The sequence below is a fragment of the Lontra canadensis genome, unplaced genomic scaffold, assembly GCF_010015895.1.
Source record: "Lontra canadensis isolate GAN:19392208 unplaced genomic scaffold, GSC_riverotter_1.0 scaffold84, whole genome shotgun sequence".
NCBI classification, from domain to species: domain Eukaryota; kingdom Metazoa; phylum Chordata; class Mammalia; order Carnivora; family Mustelidae; genus Lontra; species Lontra canadensis.
In genome coordinates, this window is record NW_022631078.1 from 7,074,786 (window position 1) to 7,097,358 (window position 22,573).

The 22,573-nt window shown below is 45.8% G+C and overlaps 2 protein-coding genes and 1 long non-coding RNA gene across 3 annotated transcripts in view; 1 reads left to right on the plus strand and 2 right to left on the minus strand.

Moving 5' to 3' along the window:
- The window catches only part of ACO2 (aconitase 2), a 52,647-nt gene extending 44,883 nt beyond the window's left edge, over positions 1 to 7,764 (minus strand). Inside the window, exon 1 of the mRNA XM_032882893.1 lies at positions 7,649 to 7,764. Coding sequence (XP_032738784.1) covers positions 7,649 to 7,684 — 36 coding nt within the window. The 5' untranslated portion in view covers positions 7,685 to 7,764. The remainder of the gene's footprint in view (positions 1 to 7,648) is intronic.
- Positions 7,765 to 8,145: 381 nt separating this feature from the next.
- Positions 8,146 to 14,056, plus strand: PHF5A (PHD finger protein 5A). The gene is made up of 4 exons (XM_032882895.1): positions 8,146 to 8,264; positions 8,699 to 8,722; positions 9,248 to 9,414; positions 13,945 to 14,056. The coding sequence occupies exons 1-4, from the start codon at positions 8,213 to 8,215 to the stop codon at positions 14,032 to 14,034; spliced, it is 333 nt and encodes a 110-aa protein (XP_032738786.1). The 5' UTR covers positions 8,146 to 8,212; the 3' UTR covers positions 14,035 to 14,056.
- LOC116882471 lies at positions 9,432 to 22,573 on the minus strand. Its single transcript, XR_004385649.1, has 2 exons — positions 21,210 to 22,573; positions 9,432 to 9,602 (listed from the first exon to the last, which is right to left on the minus strand). It is a non-coding gene; the product is annotated as an uncharacterized LOC116882471 (long non-coding RNA).

The following is a 22,573-nucleotide window of genomic DNA, read 5'->3' on the forward strand; positions in this document are numbered from 1 at the left end:
AATTAAGAACAACACAAATGTCCAGCAGAAGGTGAAGGAACCCAGTGACACAGCATCAAGTGCAGGGGATTAGAGGGGCTTCTGAGACCCCTTTGGGTCCTCCTGCAGCCGGCCCCAGAATTCAAGCTCCCCATCAGAAGCTGTCCCAGTCTCTCTCTGCAGGATAGAAGCAGAAATACTCCCACTGGGCCCGACTTCTCCCAGGACCCAGACTTTGATGATGAAAATACTACAAACATGGGGAGCCGGGGTGGTTCAGTCAGTTAAGCATCTGACTTCGGTTCAGGTCATGATCTCGGGATCCTGGGCTCAAGCCCTGCATCGGGCTCCCTGCTCACCGGGAAGTCTGCTTCTCCCTCTCCCTCTCCCCTGCCCACACCCCACTCATGCTCCCACGCTTGCTCTCACTCTCAAATAAATAAATAAAATCTTAAAAAATATATATTACAAAAGTAACTGTAAAGCTCACTTTCCCAGAGTTGCACTTCAACTTAGAGAATAAAATCAGGAAGCCGAGAGATTCGTTTCTACCTCTTCTCCCAACTCTTACAGTAGCATCTGCACGGGGATTAGGGGAGGAACAAGCAGTTTCCCTAGAGCCAGTCTTTTTTTTTTCTTTTTAATAAAGATTTTATTTGTCAGGGGCACCTGGGTGGCTCAGTGGGTTAAAGCCTCTGCCTTCGGCTCGGGTCATGATCCCAGGGTCCTGGGATCAAGCCCCGCATTGGGCTCTCTGCTCAGCAGGGAGCCTGCTTCCCCTGCCCCTCGCACCTGCCTCTCTGCCTACTTATGATCTCTCTCTCTGTCGAATAAATAAATAAAATCTTTTAAAAAAATGATTTTATTTGTCAGAGAGCGGGAGAGAGAGAACGAGCACAAAGAGGGGGAGCGGCAGGCAGAGGGAGAAGCAGCCTCCCCGCTGAGCAAGAAGGCTGATGCAGGACTCCATCCCGGTACCTGGGATCATGACCTGAGCCAAAGGCAGATGCTTAATGAGCCAGTCTTTTTTAAACATTAAGAGCTCAGGATAAATGCCAAGGTAATGGAGGCTGGAAGCCATCTCCAGGGCCAGAGACAGAGACTAACATTTACCAAGGGTCTGTACCCTGCACCAGATCTGCCCTGGGAACATTACACATACAGTCCTACTTAATACTCACAACTATTCTAGGAGGGAGAAGGTACTAATAAGCCCATTTTACAGATGAGAACACTGAGGCTCTAGAATGTTAACTACACTGTCCATGGCCTCACAGCAAAGACGGAATTCCAGACCTCGCTCCAAAACTGGTGCCCTTTCCTTTGATCCAAGTTTTGCAGAACGAACCCAACAAAACCATTATCCATGCCTTCTGGGACCCCCGAAATAAAGAACAGTGTCTACAGGTTCATTCAGAAATAATCTGAGTTGGGGCGCCTGGGTGGCTCAGTGGGTTGAGCCTCTGCCTTCAGCTCGGGTCATGATGTCAGGGTCCTGGGATCATGCCCCACATCGGGCTCTCTCAGCAGGGAGCCTGCTTCCCCCCTTTCTCTCTGCCTACTTGTGATCTCTCTTTGTCAAATTAAAAAAAAAATAATAAAAATTTTTTTTTTAAAAAAAAAAAAAATATAAAAAAAAAAAAAAAAAGAAAGAAAGAATCTCAGGGAAAAATTTGCCCCTGTTCTCAATATTAGAAAGGACCTATTCCTTTAAAAAAATAAGTGTATTTTTCAAAGGGCCTATTCCTACAATAACATCAAAAACTATTCACAAATGTTTACAGTGTATTAGAGCTTAAAGAACTTTTTAAATATTATTTAGCCTTCAGAACCCTTAGTGGAAGGTAGCAATTAATACTGTTTTGTAAATGTGTAACCTGAGGGCTACAGAGGGCTGAACCCCTGAAACCACAGGTTAGGATAAGGACAGTTAAGTCCATGGCAGAAGAAGTCTCTCTCAGGGTTCTGATATTCTTTGTGCTTTTTAAAGAATGCAAGCGGCCTTCCTGTAGTCCCTCCTGTCCCGCATACTGAGAGGCCCAGGGCCTACCACTGCCTTCCAAACCAGGTACAGGGAAAAAACAACTGTGTCAAAGAAAGCCGGAGCCAACAAAGACCACTCAAGCATCAACACTCACTTGAAGTACTGACCAGATGCCCTTTGGGAGACACCAGGTAACAGAAAAAGGCCACAACAGAGAGAACAGGGCTCATTTCGGAAATGATGCTCGTACTCAAGTGAGGGACGGCCCCTGGGCAAACGCATGACCCCATCCAGCTTCCTCACCTGTGAAATACGGGTACTTGTGACAGCGGATGGAAGGATCAAGAATTTATGAATAAACTTTGGCCACGTTACAAGTACTATCCAAACATGTAACTACCAGTCAGGTTCACCCATCCCTCAGTTGCTCAGGCCATGAACCTAGGAGTCATCCTTAATTATTCCCTATCCCTCACACTCCACGTCTAACTGATCCAAAATATCTCCACTACCAGAACCCTAGTCCCAGATACCATCACCATGCCCTGGATGATTCCAACAGCCCCCACTGGTCTCCCTACCTCCTCTTGTGTCCCACTGTGGTTCACCATCCATGCAGCAACAAGGATGATTTTCTTCAACCATAAATCAGATCCTGTCACTCCCTGGCTTAAAACTTTCCGGGGAGGGGTTGGGGGGGATAAAACCTTCCAGGGGATTTTCTTCCACTTAGGGTAGAACCCAAGCCTACATGACCTTGGCCCCCACCTCTTGCTTCGACCTTCCTCTCAACTCCTCAGCGACACTGGCCTTACTTCTTTTTTAAAAGATTTTATTTTTAAGGGGTGCCTACTTTGGCTTAGGCCATGATCCCAGGGTCCTGGGATCGAGCTCCACATTGGGCTTCCTGCTCAATGGGGAGCCTGCTTCTCCCGCTCCCTCTACCTGTCACTCCCCCTGCTTATGCACTCTGACAAGTAAATAAAATCTTAAAACAAAACAAGACAAAAAAAGATTTTAAAGTAATCTCTCCACCCAACATGAAGTTTGAACCCACAACTCCAAGATCAAGGGTCACACATTCCATCAACTGAGCCAGCCAGGTGCCCCAATATGGTCCTTATTTCTTATCTTCAACACACTAAGCTCATACCTATATCAGGTCCTTTGCACATGCTGCTCCTACTTGAAATCTGTCCTCCCAAAACACTGAAGGGCTGGGGGCGCCTGGCTGACTCAGTTGGTTAAGCAACTGCCTTTGGCTCAGGTCATGATCACGGGGTCCTGGGATTGAGCTCCACGTTGGTCTCCCTGCTCTGCGGGGAGTCTGCTTCTCCCTCTCCCTCTGCCCTTCCCCTCACCCACTCATGCTCTCTCTCTCTCTAATAAATCTTTTTTTTTTTTAAGGTTTTATTTACTTGAGAGAGAGAGAGACAGTGAGAGAGGGAACACAAGCAGACGGAGTGGGAGAGGGAGAAGCAGGCCTCCCGCTGAGCGGGGAGCCCAATGCAGGGCTGCATCCCAGCACCCTGGGATCACGACCCAAGCGGAAGGCAGACGCTTAACAACTGAACCATCCAGGCATCCCATAAATAAAATCTTAAAAAAAAAAAAAAAATACTGAAGGCTGTCTTCTTGTCATTTAAGTAACAGCTCAAATATCACCTTTTTCTGTAGGGCCTTTGCCACCCACCCCAGTTAAAGCCATGTCACATGCCCACCCTGACCCTCTCTACCACAGGCTCCTAATCTACCTTTCTGGTAGCACTTAGTAGTTACAATGTTGTCTACTTGTTTACCTTCTGTTTGCCCAGAACTACAATATATAAGATCCACTATTCTTGTTCACTGTGGCACTCGCAGAGTCTAGAAGTGTTAGTCATATACTAAAGCTTTCAATGAACATTTTGGAAACAGCTAGTTAAAAGGCAACAATGCACTCCCCTAGTTCTCAAGATGGTGACTCTACTCTCTCTGCCCAAAGTTTAGACTCGACGTTTGTTGAAGTTTGCTTACTCATCCATTCAATCATTCATTCATCTACTCAACTCCAGTCACCAGCTGACTACAGGATACCGAGACCGGACTACAGTGACATGCAACCAGAACGACCCATTTCCTAATTCCCAAGGTGGTGGTGGTGGTGGTTGTTTTAACCTGGCACTTGACAGAACTTAACTTCTGCCAAATCTGTCAGACTCCATTGTAGTTAATGGCCATCTCGGACTTGCATGTGAGGTTACATGATGAGGAACTCAGCAACTCAGCACCTCAAGGCAAAACCAAAGACCTAAGAAACATATTTGCAAGCACCCAAACCCTTTTATCTACCATCCACAGTTGTGTGCACACAAATAAAAAATAAACACCAGAGAGTAAATGGGGCTTTTCAAAATGCTGACCTCCATTTTTTTTCTCTGTTTCTAACCTTACAAGCTGGTGGCAGGCACTTTTAAACAGTGGAACACTTTCGGAGCGCCTGGGTGGCAGTGGGTAAAGCCTCTGCCTTTGGCTCTGCCCCCCCCGCCCCGCCTGCCTCTCTGCCTACTTGTGATCGCTGTCTGTCAAATAAGTAAAATCTTAAAAACAAACAAACAAACAAAACAAACAAACAAACAAACAAACAAAAACAGTGGAAGACTTTCAACTTAAGGAGATCTGTTCTCAGGTAAGGAAGCATTAACAGTACCCTGGTGGATAGGCTGAGTCTCGATGCCGAAGGGAAGTAGTATAGCACAGGTGCTAGAACTCAGACTCTGGAATCAAAAAGGTACCAAAAATAAAAGGTACAGATTCAAATCACACCTGCTAATGACTAATGATAAGGCCCTAGGCAAGTTTATTTCATGTTACTTAGCTTAATTGTACTTAATTATATAGCCCTTACTAGGTACAGGGAGGGTTCTAGTTTGCAACTATAATACAATAATCAAATAAACCAGATGTACTATCATTATCTGTATCTTACCGGTGAGGGAACAGGTACGGAGAGGTCAAGTAATCTGCCCAGTCATGGCTGGGGAATATGAGAGTCAGCTTTCAGGTCCCGGTAGTACAACGCGAGAACCCAGTTCTTAAGCATCATACTGTGTTTCTTCTCCAATCCTGTTTCTTCATCTATTAGAGCCAATAGGTCTGCCTTAACTCACGGCATCATGTGGGATTACTGGCACACAGTAAGGTAAATGTTAGGTACTCTTAATGGCAGTAGAAACTGCCATCATTCTATTATTTACCTTCACCTTTGGTCCAGCTGAGGGCAGAAGAAAAATATTTTGGCTGAGAAAGATTTTCAAGGCCCTCTGCAGGAAAACACGTTGACTATGTAATAGAATACAGTATGGTAGAAGCATAGAGTAGAAGTTCCACGAGAATGGGAACTGTCTGCTTTGCTTATCATTGTATTTGAAGCAAGTGGTGGGTACTCAATGAATATGCGTGGAATGAGGTCGGAATAAACTAAATGCATGGACAGGGTTCTACAGACATGACAACTACAGCAGCACCATCACTTCTCAAATGTAGCTAAATACAAAAAAGGTAAACTTACAAGATTCTCAGAGGACAGTGTTAGCACGCCATTATTTAAGATAGCTTGGCTACTGAAGGCAGTGTGGTATGCTGCTTTTCATTCATCTTAGCTGAATGAACAAACGAGGACACCTGGATTTTAATCCTGACTCTGCTACTGGAAGTCACCCAGGCTTCCAAGGTCTTAGATTATCCATCTGTAAAAGAGGAGGCCGGACTACATGATGATCAAAAACAAATATATTCCATTTTCTTATCACTTCATAACAATCTGAATGGAACCAAGTACTCAGTAAGCATTTTTCAATGAAGATCATCCCCAATGATCTGTCAGGTGAGGAAACTAGAATCCAAAAGTAATTTGCTCAAGGTCACAGGGTCAGGAAAGAATATGAACTATGGCCCAGATCTCTTTCTATACTGGTCTAACACTAAAAGCTTTCCAAAATCCTTTAAAAAAAAAAAATACCGTGATATTAGTCCTCTCTTCCAAGATCACTAAATCTGTTAATCATTTAACCATCAAATAATATTGCCTGACTTCACTACATCATGGGGCAGCAGGATCAGGAAAAAACAACTACCTTTCTTTCTACATCATTAACCTAGAAAATCAAAAGTTCTAAAGAGAAAATTAGGGCAAACCCCTTGTCTTTGTCCAAAATTGAGAGATCAGAAGTATTTAAAACAAATGATGATTTCATTTTAAACCATATGGTCTAAATTTAAGCAATGTGATTAAAAAACACAAACAAAAACAAACCCTAGTAACACAATGCTTCCTGAGAGTGTAGCACATAACTTCTTTAATTTTATAATCAAAGCTATGCCACTTGATTCAAAGCAGATTCACAAAGTTAAATGTAAAAGATTGCCAGAGAATGTCTACTTTATTGCTTGCTTTATTTATTTTTTTTAAAGATTTTTATTTATTTATTTGACAGAGAGAGATCACAAGTAGATGGAGAGGCAGGCAGAGAGAGAAAGAGAGAGAGAGAGGGAAGCAGGCTCCCTGCTGAGCAGAGAGCCCGATGTGGGACTCGATCCCAGGACCCTGAGATCATGACCTGAGCCGAAGGCAGCGGCTTAACCCACTGAGCCACCCAGGCGCCCGCTTGCTTTATTTTTATTAATAAAATACATGCCTGACATTGAAACCTTCCATGTAACACCTTCCTAGTGTTATCAAGTTAGGAGTGAAGAAAACCATCTGGCATTCACAGTCAGTTTTCTAGATGGTTAGTAACAGAAGAGTCAAGGTCAAACTGTTGAGTCTCTTTATCCTCCTACCTCCTAAATGAAAAGCAACTGAGCTCAAAATACTCTATACTGGTACTCTCACAAATACAATGTCAGCTCAAGGATCACACTCTGGCTTAGAGAAGACAGGCTGACATGAACAACAACAAAAGGGTAAACAGGGCAGATGCTCCAAACAGCACCTCGGTGACTCTCAAGAGAGCACAAACTTTCACCTACTTTCTAGTAGTTTTATAGCCTATCCAATGGGAATTATATCACCAGATGATTATATGAATTAAATGATAAGATGAGGAATTAAAACAGTCTTACAATCTTGCACAGATGAGAGACTACTGCTACCATTACTATTTACTATGTCTGGGCCAAGAAAGCCCCCTCGCATTCTTGGCTGTATGTTCCGCAGGATCCTTTTAAAATGGAACAGGGTACCAATCTCGTCTACAGCCTCCAGGCCTCGCAATCGTAGAAGGCCCTGGTTAGCAGGGCTCTGCTGCCTAGAGATGGGAAGTGAGGCCTTCAGACTCTGGGCCTAGCGGGCTCCACAACGACCGCGCCCCCCAGTCACCTTGTCCTCACCTTGAGGAAGGGAAAAACACCCTACAAGAGAGCGGAGTGGAGTCCTCAAAAAGGGGTGCCTCCACTCTTCACCTGACAGCCGTTGCTTGGACCTACGCTCCCTACCGGGCGGGGACAAGACTGGGAGAGCGGAGCCGGGGACGCCTTGACCTCGGGCGCGGGAGGAGCGGACACCCGCGCTAGGCCCGCGGCCCGGACAGGTCCACGGAAAGTCGGCGGGAGGTCGGGCCCGCCTCGCCTTGCCTCGCCCACAGCCGCAGGCTCAGTAGGAGGCTCCCCGCCCTCGTGAACCCAGAGGGCCCTGAGCTCGCTCACCTGCAGCCGGGTCACCAGTAGGCTGTAAGGCGCCATTTTGTGCACTGACAAAGATGAGGTCGCGTAAAGATGACGTGAACCATGGCGTATTTAAAGCTTTGGGGCAGAGGCGTGGCCTGGAAGAGAAACGCGTAACGGCAAAGGCGGGGCCTCGGTAGAGGGACGAGAGCGCGGGGAGCTCATTGGGCGGAGCTCCCGTGTTAGAAACGGAGGCCTGAAAGGAAAAGAGCTGCATAAAAACACTTGCGGAAGTAAATACCAGACACAAAGATGTGCTATCGAAGGGCAAATTTCAGTTGTTTCTTCCATCCAAATCTGGGAAAGGCAATTTTTTTAATGACTTCCATGCATCTGCCAGGACCTGGCTCCCAAGCCCCGACGGAAACTCCTCTATTTTTTAACTTAAGGCTTAGATCGCGCGAGAGCGAGCGCGGGCGAGTGAGCGCGAGCGGGTCTTGATGAAGCCTGGAGAACCAATCACGGCGACCGGGGGGGCTGGAAAATGGAGGTTAAAGTTCGGACGGAAGTTCTCTAAACTTCCGGTGGCCGGCTTGCGCTGGAACTATGGCTAAACATCATCCGGATTTGATTTTCTGCCGCAAGCAGGCTGGTGTTGGTGAGGCAGCTTCCTGCACCCGGCTGTCAGGGTGGGGATGGTGTCAGGAGCTGGAGGGTGGGAGGTGGTCAGAGGTTCCGATCTCATCCTTAGGGTTTTGCCTCGGAGGCGCCACGTTTCCCGCCTCACGGTTGGTAGCATGGGAGCGCGCACGTTTGTGGTCTCTGATGCGAAGAGGGCGGGGGCGCGCGTGCTGGGAGTCAGGCGGGCGGCGGGAGCGAGGTCCGAGGAAGCTCAGATTGCCCAGGACCTGAGAGCGGTCTGAGAAGGGTGTGGGTTTGCTTCGGATGGAAGCTTGCGGTGCGGGTTAGATGGATAGGAGCCCTTAGGGCTCACTGCAGTCCCTGCTGTGTCGCCACCCCAGACTCGAGGATCTTTCCCCTCTTCGTCAAAACCAATTCTAATTGTATTCTTTACCATCTTTGATCTTGCAGCCATCGGAAGACTGTGTGAAAAATGTGAGTGAACACGCCCTCCCAAACACCCCACTCCTTCCCCTCACAGTTTGTTTAAAGCCAGCAAACGGGCATTTCCAGCAGTGCCACAAAGAGAGTTTTGGGTAGATGTGCCTGGAAGTTTGTGAACATTGAGTACCAGGCTGCAACCAAAGCCCTCTCCATCTCTCCGTTGCAACTTGCACATTTTAAACATTATGTTTGGGTTTTTGAGAAAATCTGTAGCTTTGGCCAGGAGATAGCCTGACCCTGTCCCCAAACGACCCATACACAGTTCTTTGCCAGTAGTGATGGAGACTTCTTGTCTATGAGGTGATGTTCTAACCTCTTTATATATTAGTTGGTTAACTTACTCGTTGAAGGGATTGAGAGGGACACAGGGTTAGCTGAGTTTTGTAATACCAAAATAGAGAGTCGTAAAGTCACTAGCTGGTGGAGACCACTGTATGTTCCCCATAGCAGGATCAGGTCAGTAGACTTAAGGAGGTACTTGTATGTGGGCGTAATTCCATTCTCTCTTCTTCCCAGGTGATGGCAAGTGTGTGATCTGTGACTCCTACGTGCGTCCCTGCACTCTGGTGCGCATATGTGATGAGTGTAATTATGGCTCTTACCAGGGGCGCTGTGTGATCTGTGGAGGCCCTGGAGTCTCGGATGCCTATTATTGTAAGGAGTGCACCATCCAGGAGAAGGATGTGAGTGTACACTAAGCTTTCCATCTGACCTTTGCTGCTTTTATTTAGTAACTCTTGCCAACCAGGGCAAACTCCTATGGCTCATAGAGATTACTATGTTCAGCTAGGCACGCAGGTTATAATTTCCTCAAGTTCTGTGAGGTCAGCTGGGTGTCGTCCAATAAAAGGCAGTTATTTTGCATCAAGGGCTGAAATGCAACAGAAACAAAACTTTGTCAACGTCAGCAATTTGGAGAGCCCTCTCTCTACTCCTTTGATGTCTCTCTCTAATTATTTTTTTTTAAGAAGCTTATTTATTTGACAGATCACAAATAGGCAGGGCAGGGGGGAAGCAGGCTTCCTGTTGAGCAGATAGCTTGACTCGAGGCTCGATCCCAGGACCCTGAGACCATGACCTGAGCCGAAGGCAGAGGCTTAACCCACTGAGCTACCCAGGCACCCCTCTGATTATCCTTCTTCAGAAACAATATCCTGCCTTTGTGAGTCCAGGCACAGTGCACAGTAGGTAATAGCTGCTGTCATTTTCTTTCCTATTGTGAAAGATTGTTTGAGTGGATGTGGTGACAGTTGAATTTGGGACACCTCAAGTTGATTTCCACTTTTACTCGCTAAAGAATGCCTTTGGGCTGATAGTGCAGGATTGTGATTCTGTCTCGTGACATTTTTGCTCCTTGACATTTTGTAGTGGCGGTGGCTACTTATTCAATTCCTTTAGTCAAATGCCAGGATAGGGGGCTTGTAGATCTATAATAAAAGCAAGTTTTACTATTTTTGTTTAGGTTGGAAGCAGGAGCCTTCTTAGAGGGTGGGGACTGTGAATCTGCTTGTTTTCTTCTTATGTATGACACACTAAAAAGTGTGGGGACGCCCGGATGGCTCAGTTGGTTAGGCGTCTGCCTTCGGCTCAGGTCATGATCCCAGGACCATTTATTAGCTGAGTGACAGACTGTAAAATGGGGATTACATGGGACACCTGGGTGGCTCAGTCAGTTAAGCATCTGCCTTTGCCTCAGGTCATGATCCCAGGGTCTTGGGATAGAGTCCCACATTGGGCTCCTTGATCTCCTTGATCAGCGGGGGGCCTGCTTCTCTCTCTCTGCCTGCTGTGCCACTCCTGCTTGTGCTCTCTCTCTGACAAATAAACAAAATCTTTAAAAAAAAATTTTTTTTAAGTGTCATAATAGTATCACTAATAGAAGGTCCCTGGTTACCTAAATCTAGGGTAAGGTAAAAGATACATGAGGGATGCCATGGTGGCTCAGTAGAATGAGGAGCCAACTCTTGGTTTCAGCTCATGTCATGATCTCAGGGTCCTGGAATCTAGCTGGGGTCAGGCTTGCGCTCAGCAGGAAGTCCGCTTGAGGCTTCTCTGCCCCCCGCTCCTCCCCCCTCTCATGGGGGCACATTCTCTGTCAAATAAATAAATCTTTTGTTTTTTTAATTCTCTCTCTTTTTTTAAGATTTTATTTGACACAGAGAGACCAGGGGTGCTCCTGTGCACACACAGGTGCGTGCCTGCACAACAGCCCCAGCAGGGGGAGCTGCAGAGGGAGAGGGAGAAGCAGGCTCCAGGATGAGAGGAAGCCTGGGACTGGATGGCAGGATCATGACCTGAGCTGAAGGCAGACGCTCAACTGACTGAGCCATAGAGGCACCCCTCAAATAAATCTTAAAAAAAAGATACATGATTCTTAACATTCCCACGTACACAGTAGATAGTTTATAGATGTCATCCTTTATTCTTCACAATAACTTTGTTAAATAGGGATTATTGTTATCCTTTTTCTTTTTTCTTTTCTTTTTTTTTTTTTTTTTGGTTTTTATTTATTTATTTATCAGAGAGAGAGAGCGCAAGCATGGGGAGCAGCAGGCAGCGGGAGAAGCAGGTTCCCTGCTGAGCAAGGAGTCCCATGTAGGACTCTATCCCAGGAAGCCAGGATCATGACCTAAGCCAAAGGCAGACGCTTAACTGACTAAGCCACCCAGGCGTCCCATGTTATCCCCATTTTACAGTCTGTCACCAGCTATTAAATGGCAGGTGCAGATTGTCTGACTAAAGCTCGTGGTGTCCCCATTACACCTTGTCATCCTTTCCTAAGTCCTTCTGGGAGGATGTGCCTATGTTGAGTAGAAACACCCAGCCTCCTGAGTCTGTATATTTGGAGCCGTCTAGCCCCAGGAAGGGGGACGTATCTGGCCAGATGAAACTGTTTCTTACAACATTATGTCTTCTAATTTTTTAGGGAGGTGAGAAAGGACATAGATAAACTACCAAAACCATAATTTCAATTGGTCATTTGAACATTATCCTGTCCTGAACTCTGATTTGCATTTATCTTTGTGTGTCAAAGCATATCTCTGTCCATCTGACCCACCAACTGGGTTGTACCCCTTTAGAGAAAGGACCTTGGTTTCGCTATTTCTCTCTCTTTTCCCACGTTCTTGGTATAGTGTCTGGTATGTATTACAAGCATGGTCCACATTTCGGTGCTTCCTCTGTAAGCCATCCATAGTAGTGCCCCATGTAAAGTGTCTGGTATACAGTAAGTATTTGATATTTATAATCTGTAAGCAGTGAAACCACAGGAAGGCAACAGCAACGATGAGAAAACATGAATAGGTCTTAAACTAGCTCCAGAGTCCATAAGGACAACATTTTTTTGAACGTCTACATGCTTGTAGCTGGAGTTCTTGTCTGGAATAAGCTTGTAATCAGAGTGCTTAATAAATGTTAATTACTGTCTGACTTGTCTGCATGTGGTACGTGAACTGATACCTTTGGATCTTTGTGCTTCATTCCGTGCCTGAGAATTATTCTAGACATCACTCTGTCTACTTCACAATGTACAGGAGTGTTCTGAGGATACTTGAGACGGTATCTACCTTACGTTTATTCAGCAGTAGTTTCCAGAGGACACAGAGCACTTTAGTGACATGATCCAGCCTCTCAGCCTACAGATCTTCATGGAGATTAAGTCCCTCAGACGTTTTTCCTAGGCAGAAATCCTGCCATCAAAGCAAGCCAGAGTTCTCATACTCCTTCTTCTTCCTGCCATTTTCATAATTTATAAGGGAATTAGACCCGTCGACTAAATGGGTTTTCTCACTTAGTTTTTCAGCATCAAGAATACTCAGGAGTCCTGTCTGGGGCCACTGCTGCCAGAGGACTCATTTGTAGTTTCTACAGTGCAGCGTCATACTGATCTGATGTCTCCTTACCCCTCGATTTATCTCTTTTACTTACATTTTCTTCAGCTCTCCCAGCCAGAAGACAAGGAGAATAGCCACTAACATTCGTGTGTGTGTGCGCGCGCGCGCGCACGCGCGCCCCAAACTGTGCTGAATGTTCTTTTCCAACAGGTCTTTGTGATACAAATGAGAAAACTAAAGCTTCCAGATGTTAAGCAACTTGGCCCAAGGTCACATGGCTAATCAGTGGCAGATCCAGGCCTAGAACCCAAGTTGTCTGGCTCCGTGTTTCTCAGGTTTTTCAGTTCACTATTGCCTCCCCACCCCCAAGAGAAAAGTTAAAATTCAAATTATATTTTCCCTCTAACGAGAGAAATTAAGTCCTAAGGAATAAGATTTCATTGGGTGAATATAAACACCAACTGGTAATATTGAAGATGGTTTTATCACCTTTAAGAATTGGGTGGTCAGGGGCGCCTGGGTGGCTCAGTGGGTTGAAGCCTCTGCCTTTGGCTCAGGTCATGATCCCAGGGTCCCGGGATTGAGCTCCATGTTGGGCTCTCTGCTCAGCGGGAAGCCTGCTTCCTCCTGCCTCTGCCTGCCTCTCTGCCTGCTTGTGATCTGTCTGTCAAATAAAAAAAAATAAAAAAAGAATGGGTGGTCAAAGTCAAAGCATTTCCTCAAACCAGCGCACTGTGTTGCTCTTAGGGTGGTCAAGGATGTGCCTCTCCCTCTTGCTATTTACATCATTCTCTTCCCCCTGTTTAGTGAACAGCAGAGCCATTAGACTGAAAAAAAAAGACACTTGGTACTTTTCCAAAATTAATTCAGAAATTTACCTCCTTTACAACTACTACTACTTTTTTGGGGGGTGTTAAGATTTCCTTTGTTTATTTGACAGAGATCACAAGTAGGCAGAGAGGCAGGCAGAGAGAGAGAGGAGGAAGCAGGCTCCCTGCTGAGCAGAGAGCCCGACGTGGGGCTCAATCCCAGGATCCTGAGATCATGACCTGAGGCGAAGGCAGAAGTTTTAACCCACTGAGCAACCCAGGTGTCCCTATAACTAAGATCTTTAAAAAAAAAAAAAAGAAAAAAAAGATTTTATTTATTTGAGAGTGGGAGCACAAGAGAGCGGAGGGGCAGAGGGAGAAGCAGACTCCCCACTGAGCAGGGAGCCTGAAGCAGGGCTCAACCCCAGGACCCCAAGATCATGACCTGAGCCAAAGGCAGAAGCTTTAACCCACTGAGCCAACCAGGCGTCCCCCAAAAGTTATTTTTATCTTCAGTCCCTCTCAGTTCAGACTCAGAGGCTTTTAACAACTTCTCTATCCTGTTTTCCAGAGAGATGGTTGCCCAAAGATTGTCAACTTGGGGAGCTCTAAGACCGATCTCTTCTATGAACGCAAAAAGTACGGCTTCAAGAAGAGGTGATTGGTGGGTGGCCTCCCCACCACCAGCACAGAGGGAGGAGAGCCCTCATCCACGGGCCCCCCTCCACCTTTCCTCCTCTTACCCAGACATGTGATAGCGACAGAAAAGGGATCTTCAGACCCCACTCTGGCAGACCAGAGCGGAGAAAAATTGATAGATTGGCTCATGGTTTTTCTTGAATTCAAGAAAAAAGCATGTTTTCCAAATGGCTGTGTTCTCTCTACACTAAGAGCTGCTGCTGCTGCCGCTTCTTTAACACCAAGAGCTTCTGAAACAGGAATGATACCATCTCGGTCTCCTGTTGGAGGAATTAACTTTGACGCTACCGCAGTGAGAAGCCTGTTCTTCGCAGCAGCCCTGACGGAGGAGACATCTGCCGGGTGGGGGAAGCTCTCGAACAATCAGCGTGGGCACTGAGTTTTGTAACACTTAGCAGGTGCCGCCTGTTCATGTTATTTTCCTTCTAAGAACTTGGAAACCCTTTCTGTTGCTGTTGTGTTAATAAAGCAGGTGTTTCTTTTCTGGTACTCGGTCACAGTCCCAATTTAAGTTTGGCTCTAGGAATTTATTTTAGTCACCCAGGAATTTGTGATTCAGGATAGACGTCTTGGGATTCATCAACCACCGTGTTTTCCTAGTATTGCTGGAAGGGATTCTGAACCATCGGTGCCCTTTGTTATAGGTAAATCAAGGTTGTTTTTAGAAGCTATTTTTTTCTTCCTGTTCAACTTTAATTTGAACTGAAGAAATAACTTCTGATAATGGTCGCAGGAATGAGACAAAATGTATTCAAATTGATGAGTTCAGAGAACAGAAATTGGTCGATTCATTATACAAAGTGGACATATACTTACATATATGTCTCCCCCCTCCTTTTTTTAAGTAAATACACAGAATAAGGGCAAATCCAGACATACTCTTTACCCTAAGACATCTATACGTTTTGCCTACTAGAGGTCATCAGCAGGTTATCCGAAAGAGGCACAAACATAATTTGAGGTTTAAGTCAAGTGGTCTTTAACACCATGGACTTGAAACACATTTTGAGTCCTTAGGAATACTGCGGTTTAGTCCAGAGGTTACACTAAAATTTAGCAGCGAAGCCAAGGAAAAAAATTACAGTCTTCTGACCATTTGTCAGAGCTTTGGTTAGGATCAACAGAACACCTGATTGATTAATTGGGATATATTGAGGGTCAAAAATTAAAATATAAAATAATCTCTGCCTTCAAGAAGTTTCATGATGAGGGGCACCTGGCTGGCTCAGTAGGTTAAAGCCTCTGCCTTCAGCTCCAGTCATGATCCCAGGGTCCTGGGATCGAGCCCCGCATGGGCCTCTCTGCTCAGCAGGGAGCCTGCTTCTCTCTCTCTCTCTGCCTGTCTGCCTACTTGTGATCTCTCTCTCTCTGTCAAAAAAAAAAAAAAATCATGATGAAGGCAGCCAGCAACAACTTAGAATAACCCAGGGAGGATGCCCAAAGGAAGTTTCTTAGCCCAGGTGGGGGCACCTCTGGAAAACCAGTGGAAGGTCATAGCCACGGGGAGGTAACGATAAAGCTTTACCACCTCCTCTCCTACCACTCTTCACACTGTAGCCACTGGGGCTCATTTCAGTTCCTCAACTGCTGGTTCCCTTGCCGCTCAGTACTTTTTACCTATTAAGTGCTCTCTAATGCTTGGTGCCCCTTTTGTCTAGGTGTTACACATCCTTCGGACCTTAAATATTTCCTCAAAATATGCCTCTCCTGACCCCAATCTAAGTTCATTCCTCTTGTAATACCACATAGCACCATAGCATTTTGTTGATGGTGTTTGGCGATTTTTTTTTTTTAAGATTTTATTTATTTATTTGACAGAGAGACACAGGGAGAGGGAACACAAGCAGGGAGAGTGGGAGAGAGAGAAGCAAGCTTCCTGCAGAGCAGGAAGCCTGATGCAGGGCTCAGTCCCAGGACCCTGGGATCCTGACCTGAGCCGAAAGCGGACGCCTAACAACTGAGCCACCCAGGCTCCCCGGTGTTTGGTGATTACTGACAGTCTCCCATTAGGCTGGCTCCATGGTGGCAGTAACCAACCTTTCGGCCCAGCAGGCAGCAGCTCCCCAGTATTAAATGAGTAACTGAAGTCAAACTGGATAATAAACTGGGCTTTGAAGGATATATTGGAATCTACAGGCAAAGGGGGTGGGGTGGGCATTTGTGTGGGGGAAGCAACCTGAATGGGCAGTGGGTTTGGGGAGCTCTCTGAGCAATCCTAAAGTGTGGGTCAGGAGGATTATGGTGTGTCAAAATTGTAGAAACCAGGTAATTTTCAGGTTAGAATTTGTCACTGATGGGGCGCCTGGGTGGCTCAGTGGGTTAAAGCCTCTGCCTTCGGCTCAGGTCATGATCTCCCTTCCTGGGATCCAGCCCCCGCATCAGGCTATCTGCTCAGCAGGGAGCCTGTTCCCCCACCCCACCCCACCCCGTCTCTCTGCCTGCCTCTCTGCCTACTTGTGATCTCTCTCTCTGTCAAATAAATAAATAAAAATCCTTTAAAAAAAAAAAAAGCTAATTAAAAAAGAAAAGAATGTGTCACTGATCCTAAAGTAATTTTAGTTTTAATGTGTACTGTAAGTCAAGATGTTTTGTCTGGATAAAGACAAATCAACTTTCAAAATTTTCTTCTTAACCCCCCTGGTCCATATAACATCTTGCATTTGCAAATTTATCAAAAGCTACTCCTTAGTTTCAGCAAAACACCACTTCAGGGGTGCCTGGGTGGCTCAGTGGATTAAGCCTCTGCCTTTGGCTCAGGTCACGATCTCAGGGTCCTGGATCTCGAGCGGGGAGCCTGACCCCCGCCCGCCTGCCTCTCTGCCTACTTGTGATCTCTGTCAAATAAGTAAATAAAATCTTAAAAAACAAAACAAAACAAAAAAAAACCCACTTCAGCTGTGCTCCATCAGCCTCCGTGAGCGAACCTCTGAAAGGTACTGCAAGTTTAATATGAATGCCCAATTTCAAGGGCATACCCCCTCCATGCTCCGTTGCTTAATAGGGCAAGTTCAACCTCAACCCAGTGAATTCTAATGCACTCTGCTCCTCTGTCACCTACTTTCGTAATCCCATTCTTGGTTTGTTTCCTTTCCAAGGCCAAGAGAACAATACAATGAATGAGTTCTGAACACCTGTGATCAAGTGAATGGCCCTGAAGTTCAAATCCTTAATTGTCCATTTTGTAATTTCAAGTTCAGTCCTCTTCAATTTTAAAAATTAGGATAATAACAGTACCAAATTATCTGCTGTTGGGAAAACATAACTTACAAACGAATTTTAACCTCTAACACTATATATACAATTCTGTGGAGAAAATTAGAAAATTATCTCAGCCAACTGTGTATGTCTACAAAAAATCAAAATGGTCTTAAAAATTATTAAGTGCTTGGGGCACCTGCGTGGCTCAGTGGGTTAAAGCCTCTACTTTCAGCTCAGGTCATGATCCCAGAGTCCTAGGATCAAGTCCCACATCAGGCTTTCCGCTTGGTGGGGAGCCTGCTTCCTCCTCTCTCTCTCTGCCTACTTGTGATCTCTGTCTGTCAAATAAATAAATAAAATCTAAAAAAAAAAATTCTCTCCCTCTACTCCTCCCCACCTCAAAAAAAAAAAAAAAAAGCACTACCTAAAAAATAAGCATACCTGCATAGGTCTAGTTGAAATAATTGAACTCATCATGGTCAGTCTGAGAAAGCAGTGCCCTTTCCCAGATTTATGGTATTACTATTATTTATTAAGTATTCAGTATTTGATATTCATTTCTAGGTTTTAAAAAGGATGGGTGTCCTCCAGTTTCTCAAGTATACTGTACTTAATTTCCTTTAAACATTACACTTATTCCATGTGCTCTTGCTTTTAAAAAAAAGTGGGGCACCTGGGTGGCTCAGTTGGTTAACTCAGTTGACAGCCTTCAGCTCAGGTCATGATCCTGGAGTTCCAGAATCCAGTCCCCCATGTTGGGCTCCCTGCTCAACAGGGAGTCTCTTTCTCCCTCTGACCCTGCCCCCCTCATGCTCTCTCTCTCTCTCTCAAATAAATAAATAAGATCTTTTTAAAAATTAATTTTTTGGGGAGCCTAGGTGGCTCAGTGGGTTAAAGCCTCTGCCTTCGGCTCTGGTCATGATCCCAGAATCCTGGGATCAAGCCCCGCATTGGGCTTTCTGCTTGGCCAGCAGCCTGCTTCCTTTCCTCTCTCTCTGCCTGTCTCTATGCCTACTTGTGATCTCTGTCTGTCAAATATATTAATAAAATCTTATAAGAAAATTATATTTTTTTAAGTAATTAGAAGTGTGTGGGCCGGGGTGCCTGGGTGGCTTAGTTGTTAAGCATCTGCCTTCGGCTCAGGTCATGATCCCAGGATCCTAGGATCGAGCCCACATCAGACTCCCTGCTTCCTTCTCCCTTTCCCACTGCTCCTCCTTGTCCTCACTCTCTCTCTGTCAAATAAATATATTTTTTTAAATGAGTGGGATTTATAATCAGACCTGTACTTGAATTCTGCTCTGCTGTCCATCTTTAGTGAGTCATTTAGCATCTCTTTGCTTCTTTTCTTTTTTAATCTATTAAATAAGGATAGGGACACCTGGGTGGCTCAGTCAGTTGGGTGTCTGCCTTAAAACTCTAGTCATGGGGCGCCTGGGTGGCTCAGTGGGTTAAGCCTCTGCCTTCGGCTCAGGTCATGATCCCAGGGTCCTGGGATCGAGCCCCACATCGGGCTCTCTGCTCAGCAGAGAGCCTGCTTCCCCCTCTCTCTCTCTCTCTCTGACTGCCTCTCTGCCTACTTGTGATCTCCGTCTGTCAAATAAATAAATTAAAAATCTTTAAAAAAAATTGACCTTATAAGTTCCTTACCCTTATTGGGGAAGTCTTCACATAAATGGTAATTTTTTTTCCAGTAGGTTCCTACTTTTTCATAGGTACTCATTTAAGTCCTGGCATGGAAGGGCCTCAAAATGGTTCCCTCTTCCCTATCCCCAAGATTTTCCTTATCTCGCTTCTCTCTGAGCTCTTCCATCAGGCAGTTAAAGGGACATTCCTTGCCCATATCCTGTCCTCTTGGCTCTCTATTTCCTTTGTTCGAAATAGCCTCCCACAATCACATGAGCCAGCCAGCTGGGTACCTCTTCCTTCTAAGCTCCTGACAGCTCATGAATGTTTCCAGATGCACCATACCCCAGAACAATCTCTCCCACTTGGACTATTCAGGCCTAGTACACGCATTTAACAGAAATAAATTTCATGAAACAATCTTTACTATGTAAACACACTCCAATATTTTCATTTTATTCCATCCTATTCTAAAATTTGTCTGAAATCCACTAAGCCAAATGATTCCATGACCCCACTGACGATTGTGAATCACAACCCAGAGTTTAACAACAATGAACTAGGTAAGATCCTTTAACTCCTTCTGCCTCTCCCACCACTGCAGGGCAATCACTCAATTATTTATTACATTAAACTGAAAAATGGGTCACAAATTCAAGAGTCTGAGTGAGCAGTATAATTGATTGAAAACAGAGGGGTGTAAAAGATACCCCAATACCACAGGATGAGATGATAGGTGGCATATGACCCTTGGCCTCAGTGTCTGGGATACGAGAGAGTGGTGAGGACTTGGGGAACCCAAGAATATAGGCTCGGCCTTAAAGCAGGCAGCTGCCATTCAACTCCAGGCAATTGCCAGCTTGGATGCTCAGTTCCTATGAATTCAGGAGAAGTAGCAAATGGAAATATCTTTGTGCAATCTCCCAATTTTTAAATGTCAACTCATTTTATTTATTTTTAAAGATTTTGTTTGTGAGAGAGAGCAGGAGAGGGGAGAGGGTCAGAGGGAGAAGGAGCCTCCCCTCTGAGCAGAGAGCCTAATGTGGAACTTGATCCCAAGATGCCGGGATCATGACCTGAGCCAAAGGCAGGCGCTTTACCGACTGAGCCACCCAGACGCCCCAAATGTCAACTCATTTTAAAAAATGTTAATGTGTGAAAAAAAAAAATGTTAATGTGTGGGGCGCCTGGGTAGCTCAGGGTTAAACCTCTGCCTTCAGCTCAGGTCATGAAAGCAGGGTCCCGGGATGGAGCCCCGCATCAGGCTTTCTGCTCGGCAGAGAGCCTGCTTCCCCTGCTCTCTCTGCCTGCCTCTCCGCCTACTTGTGATCTCTGTCAAATAAATAAAATCTTTTAAAAAAATGTTAATGTGTTAGGGGCGCCTGGGTGGCTCAGTGGGTTAAGCCGCTGCCTTCGGCTCGGGTCATGATCCCAGGGTCCTGGGATCGAGCCCCACATCGGGCTCTCTGCTCGGCGGGGAGCCTGCTTCCTCCTCTCTCTCTGCCTGCCTCTCTGCCTACTTGTGATCTCTGTAAAATAAATAAATAAATAAAAATCTTAAAAAAAAAATGTTAATGTGTTAGTATACACCAAGACAATACGTCCACCAGGTGTGGACCCTGGCCTGCCAATCAGCAGCTTCTAAATTAGGATTAGGGGTGCCTGGGTGCGCCCGTGGTCGAGTGGCCCAGTCTTGACTTCAGCTGAGGTCATGATCTCGGGGGTTGTGAGATCTAGGCCCCCATCTGCTTATGCACTAAGCTCAGAGTCTGCTCTGGATTCTCTCACCCACTCTCCCTCAGCCCCTCCCCCACACCCCCCTCAAATAAATAAATAAATAAAATCCTTAAGATTAACTAGTTTGGAGTTTTTTATTTATTTTTTAAATTTAATTTAATTTTTTAAAGATTTTATTTATGTATTTGACAGACCGAGATCACAAGTAGGCAGAGAGGCAGGCAGAGAGAGAGAGGGAAGCAGGCTCCCTGCCGAGCAGAGAGCCCGATGCGGGACTCGATCCCAGGACCCTGAGATCATGACCTGAGCCGAAGGCAGCGCTTAACCCACTGAGCCACCCAGGCGCCCTTGTTTTGTTTTTTAAAGATTTTCTTTATTACACCGAGAAAGGGAACACAAGCAGGGAGAGTGGGAGAGGGAGAAGCAGGCCTCCCTGCAAAGCAGGCAGGGAGCCCGATGTGGGGCTTATCAACTCCATCCCAAGTGGCCCGCTACCACCAAGGTTAAAATGTTACTTTCTTTGAACACTGCAGTTTCAGTGTCCCAGCAAACCTTTAGGGAGCTTTGTTCTCTCACCTCATTGGTGAATAAAGAGCGAACCACTTGCCCTGCATCCAGATACTTCTCTGAAGCCAGTTTTGTTGGGGTTGTCTTTGCTTCTGCCCAGCTGGATCAGGGCTTCTGAAAAAATCAAACATGAGGAGCTATTTTCTTAGATAACACAAAAGGAAGTACAAAATTGTTCACCCTGGCATGCGTGTACGAGAGAGTGACTCACCCCTGAGAGTTAATTGGGGTTAATTATTACCAACCTGACTTGTCAAGGCAACAAAACATCTGGTGTAACTTACTCTCAGACAGGGGAGTTGCTTCTGAAGCTCACCACGTTGAAAACACGGTGTGTACCTTTCAACCTATCATTATCTAAAATGGGAGAGGACTGTGGAATGCTCCAGTGGAATTAAGCTCACAATTAGGCCCTGGCAAGATGAAGTCACACACCGAGGAGAGAAAACGTCCTCTCTCCTCCTCACCACGTGACAAGTGGAGACATCAGCAGTTAAGAATGGTGATTACCTTTTGCCCCTCTATTTTATCCCTTCCTATATATGCCAACCCTTTACCCAGAGCTCCCAACTGCCAAGGAGGCTGGATTTCTCAGTTTTGTTTTAGTTAAGTTGCTCAGGCCTGGTGTGTCTCCAGCACTGCAGGGGAAATTAGAACAAAAGCACGAACACGCAGAAATCCTATGTCTTCTGTCCAGGGATTCTGTGCGCCCTCCTTCAGCCTGCACTAAATTTAGGTAAGAGACGTCTACCCTTTATCTACTTATATGGACTCCATTCCTCCTTCCTGAGATGCCCTAGGAGAATTCGTTTCCGCTCACCCTAGCCTTTCTTTCTCATCATTCTGTATACTAAGGTTTCTTGCTCAGGAATACATACCGAACCGTGCACAGGGTACGCAGGAGGCAATCTGGCCTGAACGGTCATCTTTAAATTAAGGATACCAACTATTTGAACCATGCTTTACATCCTGTATCATATTTAATCCTCACACGGTCTCCATTTTAAGAACAGGAAAGTACGTTTGATGAAGTAAAGAGATTTGTTACACATTAAATCAAGATAACACGGTTGGTGGACACAATTGGGATTCAAAACCATTTCTCCCTCTCATGACTTCAAATACCAGCATCCTTTGCAGCTCCCCACTGCGCAAACGCACACTTTTCCCAAGGGCCCGGCGCCAGTGCTTTTGGCCCCAGTTCTTAATCCTAGCGGTGGGATGGGAAACCCAATCAGAAGCCGCCTCTCCCTGCTCGCCGACCAACCGGAAGGCTGTTGCTAGCACCCCGGTTATATTTTTAGCTCTTCAGTGCTCTGGCACCCTGTGGGTCGGCCGGGTTTCACTGCTCGCGTGGAACACGCTAGGGGAGA

Bases quoted from the DNA above. Each gene is read 5' to 3' on its own strand.
- PHF5A (XM_032882895.1), top strand. From the start codon at position 8,213: ATGGCTAAACATCATCCGGATTTGATTTTCTGCCGCAAGCAGGCTGGT. The intron at 8,265-8,698 runs GTGAGGCAGCTT...TTGATCTTGCAG, and splicing joins CCGCAAGCAGGCTGGTGTTG to CCATCGGAAGACTGTGTGAA. The intron at 8,723-9,247 runs GTGAGTGAACAC...TCTTCTTCCCAG, and splicing joins CGGAAGACTGTGTGAAAAAT to GTGATGGCAAGTGTGTGATC.